The 6,000-nt window shown below is 45.6% G+C and overlaps 1 protein-coding gene across 1 annotated transcript in view; it reads right to left on the reverse strand.

The window, feature by feature from the left end:
• ITSN1 (intersectin 1) overlaps positions 1-6,000 on the reverse strand; it is a 77,177-nt gene that overhangs the window by 50,276 nt on the left and 20,901 nt on the right. Inside the window, 4 exon segments of the mRNA XM_017743337.1 lie at positions 680-819; positions 990-1,077; positions 5,622-5,762; positions 5,948-6,000. The exon segment at positions 5,948-6,000 is cut by the window's right edge and continues 33 nt beyond it. Coding sequence (XP_017598826.1) covers positions 680-819; positions 990-1,077; positions 5,622-5,762; positions 5,948-6,000 — 422 coding nt within the window.

Consider the following 6,000-nt stretch of genomic DNA (forward strand, 5'->3'; position numbering starts at 1 on the left):
TGACACCTTGCAGGAAATCGAGTATTTCCGGCCAGCTTTCAGGAAAACCCACCAGTGGAACTGGCAGATAAAGTGCTTGAACATTGGAATATTTTATGAAAAAATGAATGCCATTAAAAGTTTATAACTACAGACTGATTTCCAACTTCTCTCTGCAGAACCCTGACATGTCTGGTGCAGAAATACACGAAAAAATCACAGTTTTAACAAAGACTGAGCAATAAAGCAGGAAACCACAAACAGCTACACGCAGGGACAAGAAGGAGCACACGGACAGCACATAAAAATTCATGGTGGCAGCAGAAAATCAAGTCTCTTTTATTCAAGATTTCAATTTGAAGTCCTGATTCCAGCAGATTTGCTGACCTTGTCCTGCACTTCTTGGATGCAAAAGCACAGAAACTGGTAATTTCATTTTTGCAATCATAAATCCGGAATCAGGGCTCAAATTTCCTCCTAAAGAGATTCTGCAGATTAAATTGATTCAACCCTGAGTTTGAAAGCTGAGCAGCATTTTCTTAAAAATAAAATAAAAATTAAATAAAATCCCCAACAGACAGATTTGAGAATGCTCCCAGAATCATTAATGCATCCTTCATCATTTCATTTTTTTTTTCCACAATCAGGTTAGAAAATAATTAACTGAACATTCAGAAAGGCTTAACGAGTCCTGGGTTACCTTCAGCTGATTATTGAAAATATCAATTTCCTGCAGTTTAGATCTGGTTTCTTTCTCCACCTCATCCAGCTGGTCCCGGAGCTGCTGCCGTGCCAGTTCCTTGGCTTCCAAGGCTCTTTTGATGGTGAGAAGGGAATCCCCTGGTTTTGAACACATTATCAAGTCAGTATTTCCTTCCATGGAACAGTTCAGGTCATAGAAAGCAACATTTTCCCATCTGCATCTTGCAACACCCAAAGAGCAGTTCCAGGGGACACTGCAGAGAGGGAACGTGGCCTGACCCAACTGAGGCATTCCCAAATCTACTCACTGTGCAAACTGTTCTGCTGGACTTGCTTGAGCTGATCATTCAGCAGCTGCTTCTCTGGAATCAACCTGCCCAGCATCTGCTGAGACTCCTGAACCCAGGGCACAGGCAGGGAAAACAAGAACAGAAACAGGCAAAAAGGTGAGTGAGGGACAACTTCAGCCATGAGACCTCTCATTTTCATTTCTTCTTTACTTTTCCCTCACTGAATGATGTGTTACTGCTTATTTCCCTCCTGATGTATTATTGCTCTTATCCAAGCACTGTCTGTGTGATGACCCCACAGATCCCAGACATTCTCTGCCAGTCCAAAAGAGGGGATGTATCAAATTGAACTGATTCTCATTGAAAATTGAACTTGGCTTTCAATTACCCAAAACTGAAGGCAGAAAGACAAGGACAAATTTGAGGAAATGTTCAAACAAGCACTTACTAAATGTTTAATTCTGATTTTAATAAATGAAACACAGAATCCCAGAACCCCTGAGGCTGGAAAAGCCCTCCCAGCCCAGCCAGGCCCAGCTGTGCCCGATGCCCACCTTGTCCCCAGCCCAGAGCACTGAGTGCCACCTCCAGCCCTTCCTGGGACACCTCCAGGGATGGGCACTCCAAACCTCCCTGGGCAGCTCCTGCCAAGGCCTGAGCTCCCTTTCCATGGGGAAATTCCTGCTGGTGTCCAACTTGAAAACACATGAGGTGCTGGTTGTGCCAGGAGCAAAATAACCTCATTTACAGAGTCCCAGACAAAGACACTCCATTGTGGCTTAAGTGACAGACGTTGTTGGAATCCCTGTAATGTTTATTTTCTCCATGACTGGAGTCCCTAAGGGTGCTCTGATAGCTGGGCAGGGAATGTTTCATCCTCCTCCTCCTCAGGGATTCTCCTTGAGCTGCAGGGAACAAGGCATTGCAGTGACCGCTCTACTGCATTTGTCTTTGATACAAACAAATATAAATACATATATATGAGGCAGGAAGGATGGCAGTGATTGCCTGGAGAAGCTGCGTTCCCTCTCCTCCTGTCCCTGTTCCCTGGCAGCAGAGCCCGACCCCCCCAGCTGCACCCTCCACTAATAGTTAATTAATAATATTAATAACACTGTTAATGATTAGTAACTTAGATCAGGAATAGAAAGACAAATATTTACAGGAAAATAAAGACTTGCCCTTTAAAGGAATATATTCTGGCCAAAAGCCATGAAACACAAGCCCTGAGGGATGAGAATCCTTGAGTCCTTGACCTCTCCACTTAGAGCTCTTGGAAGGGGATTCTGATCTCTCTCAAACTCAGCACGTGGTTGTAAGCTTGTGAACTGCTGTGTTACAGGGGTCCCTGCAGATGATCCTCTCCCTTTGGGGGATCCTATTTATGTGTTTTCTGTAGAAGCCTGGCCCTTTCCAGAGCAGGAAGTGCTACCTCACACACTCTTCTGAAGCCTTGACCTTCAAGCTCAAGTTGTCGAAACACCTTCAGCAGCACGAGGTGAAACAGCACCTGAGTATCAACATCCCATCTTTCCCACAAACCCTGTAACTCCTCTGGGCAGTTCTCTGGAATTGCAGGCTTTTGAGGAATCAAGCAGCTGACAGCTTCAATCTGTCAAGGAGGATTGCAAGTAACATCATTCAATGCTAAGAATAAATGTCCCCTGACCCCTGAGCACCAGAGTGAGCCCCAGGGACGTCATGGACTCCCCATCCCTGGAGGTGTCCAAGGGCTTGGAGCAGCCTGGGACAGTGGAAGGAGTCCCTGCCCATGGCAAGGGTGGCACTGGATGGGCTTTAAAGTCCATTCCAACCTAAGTTATTCTGTGATTCCACAATTCCACAACAAGTTTTAAATTTGGTTCCAAGAACCCGGGACTGACTGCACTGCCATAGCTTTGGGCTGTCCCACTTTCCTCCTGCCAGACCCTGATGGGGCTCTGCAGTGCCCAGCTCAGCTCTGAGCATTATGCAACAACTGCAGCCTCCTGTGAGCTCCTTATGTTCCCGAAAATACCCTGAGACAGCACAGCACAGTCAAGGGCTTAAGGAATTCACTAAGTAGCAAAGTAGCAAAATTCAGATGAACTACAGATTTGATTATCAAGAGCTGCACATGTCCTTCATGGTGCAGCTGCAGGGCCTGTTGCAGCAACAGAGCTTTCCCAGCCCCTCAAGGAGATCCCAAAATCTGGATGCTCCAATCCTACCCTGCGCTGGGGCAGCCTCACCTCCAGGCTTGGGGGGGCTGCAGCTCCTCCCGAGGGGCAGCGCAGGGACAGCTCCGATCTCTGCTCCTGGGCCAGGGACAGCAGCCAGGGAGTGGCTGGAGCTGGGCCAGGGCAGGCTCAGGTTGGATTTTAGGGAAAGGTTCTTCCCCCAGAGGCTGCTGGGCACTGCCCAGGCTCCCCAGGGAATGGGCACGGCCCCGAGGCTGCCAGAGCTCCAGGAGCGTTTGGACAACGCTGCCAGGGATGCCCAGGCTGGGATTGCTGGGGGGTCTGGGCAGGGCCAGGGGTGGGACTGGCTGGTCCCTGTGGGTCCCTTCCAGCTCAGGATATTCCATGACTGCCATCCTGGGGCTGTTATCTACCTGGAACAAATGGGAAACAGCAATATATACAATATATAACCTTGCTCTGGTGGGAGGTTCCCTGCCCATGGCAGGGGGTGGAACAAGATGAGCTTTAGGGTGCCTTCCAAACCCAAGCACTCTGTGTTTCTGTGACTCTGAGAATGCTGCAGATCAACCAAGCAGCAGAATGGATGTCAACATGAAACAGAAAAATTCTCCTTCTCCAAGCACAAAAAGCACCACAGGACAGCATCTGAGGGTGGAATGTGGTCACAACATCAGCTGCTTTGTTTGTAAAGGCCAGAACGCTTCCAAACATCCCAGATTACCCAATGCACCAAATAGTTTGGGGAGTGTGTAAGGACAGAGAATGCCAAGGGATCGTGAAGGTCAAGTCCTGTTTCCTGAAATCACAGACAACCATGGAATAAGCATCTATCCAATAACTCCCACCACATGGATTCCACATCCCTTCCTTGGACTGAAGAAACAGATGAAAGAAATTATTGGCATCAGTAACTCTGGAAAGTCATGCACCAAGAAATGGCCAAGAATTGAGTAATGTCCCACATGGCAGAGGAAATCAAACCCCAGTTCCTGCCCCTTGAAAAATCTTCAGATCACCTGGGAGCCAAAGTGTTCATCAAGAATCCCTGAAGGCAATGGGCAAGGCCCACACAGCATAAATGTGTTTCAAACACAGCTCAGGTGTTTGGAAAGCAGATCCTTCTGAACCTCCCTGGAAACAGCACTCGACCAGAGAGCACAGAGCCAGAGACTGGCACACGTCTTCATCACCCAGGATTAACTGGGACACCACTTCTTTCACAACTTTAATGAAACTGCATCTTGGAACTAATTAATAGGTTGAAGAATAATTACTCCTCTGAATTAACTCATCTTCCCACAGGAAGTGCCAGATGTATTAAACTGAACTATTTCCAAGTGAACATACATCACCCTACAAAGATAATGACAATACTGACTTTTTAACCTATTTGAGAGTTTAGAGGATGAAAATCTCCTTTTTTAAAACTCATTTACATCTTCAGTCTGTCCTCTACAAATGAGATAGGAAAATTTACAGGATATTTGAAAAACTAATTGTTTTTTTTTTTTTCAGGAAAAAGCTTTAAGGTTCTCCCCAGACAAAATGTGGCCTTTTCTCCTAAGTAGTGACATTTTCTGGGATCACAATTGGGATAGAAACACCTCAAGTGACTCTAAGAGAAGTATCAGTGGTGGAGCTCGTTGAGAGCAGACATTACCACACAACCACAGCTATTGCTGCCAAACCACCTCAAAGCCCAAAACCCAACAGAACAACTGCCAGGGAAAGCAGGAGTGAAGCTGGGACAGAACAGCAGGATTAGGTTTTAAGCCAGGTTTTACACCTCAGCCCTGTAACATAAGTTATGTTCTCTTTTTAGTAGTAGAAACCCCTGAGAGTCCCCATGACCAGCCAAGAATTAATTTCAAGCAAAGTGAAGTATTTAATAAAAGAGAAAAATCCCTAAATCAAATACTACAACCCATTGAAAAACCCTTACAAGCTACAAAGAATACTCTTTCACTAAAGGTAGACACCTACTCAGCTCCACCTCTAATTTGACAGAGAATTTAGGATCAGTAAGAAAGGCAAATGCCAGGTTTAGATCAAGAACTCCCTGGTTTCACTGGGAACTCCCATTTTGAAAGTTCATTGTTTTTCATAATTAAAAAAACCATCAACAAGCCACTTCAGTGAAGTCAATTCTTTCCCCCAGCACACAAACAGCAAAACATACACTGGAAAATTTCCTTCTCCTCATCCCCAAAAACACCTGCAGCCAAAGCATTTCCTGCTCCCCACAACAGGAGCCCAGGAGGATGGAGGATAATCCCAGACACCCCTTCATGTGGAGGAAGCAGTTCCTAGGCACGTCTGAAGGACATTAATTTACAGAAATGATGAATTATCTCCAATGATCCCTTAAGTGTGAGGAACAGCTCATCCCAAGTTTGCTCAGGATATCAATGCACTTGAGAAGGTCAAAATTCAAGACTAAGAGTAAAATTAGGGAAGGTTTTCTCACCTGTAGCTGCTGCTGTAAATGGGTGATTTCTGCAATTCTGAGTTCTCTGGATTTATTTGTACTTTCAATATCTTGTCTTTGGGTCGACAGCCGACACCTGATATCCTGAAGCTTTCCCTCCAGCTGGTTTCTTTTATCATTCTTTAAACAAAAAGAAAGATATCTATTTTATATTTTTTTTACCAAAATGTTTGGTCATGCAAGTCAGGATCTAAAAACTACTTTTACTCCATATTTAAAAGGGAAATTATAGAAAATAAACATGGCCAGGGCACAGCCACCAGCACGCTGTGCTTGTGTGTTTGAGCTGCACCACCACCACTCACAAGAGCTTCCAGTTCGAATTCCAGGGTTTTCTTCTTTGCCTTCAGCACCACGA

The sequence above is a fragment of the Corvus brachyrhynchos genome, unplaced genomic scaffold (assembly GCF_000691975.1).
Source record: "Corvus brachyrhynchos isolate BGI_N302 unplaced genomic scaffold, ASM69197v1 scaffold149, whole genome shotgun sequence".
In the NCBI taxonomy this organism is placed as follows: Eukaryota; Metazoa; Chordata; class Aves; order Passeriformes; family Corvidae; genus Corvus; species Corvus brachyrhynchos.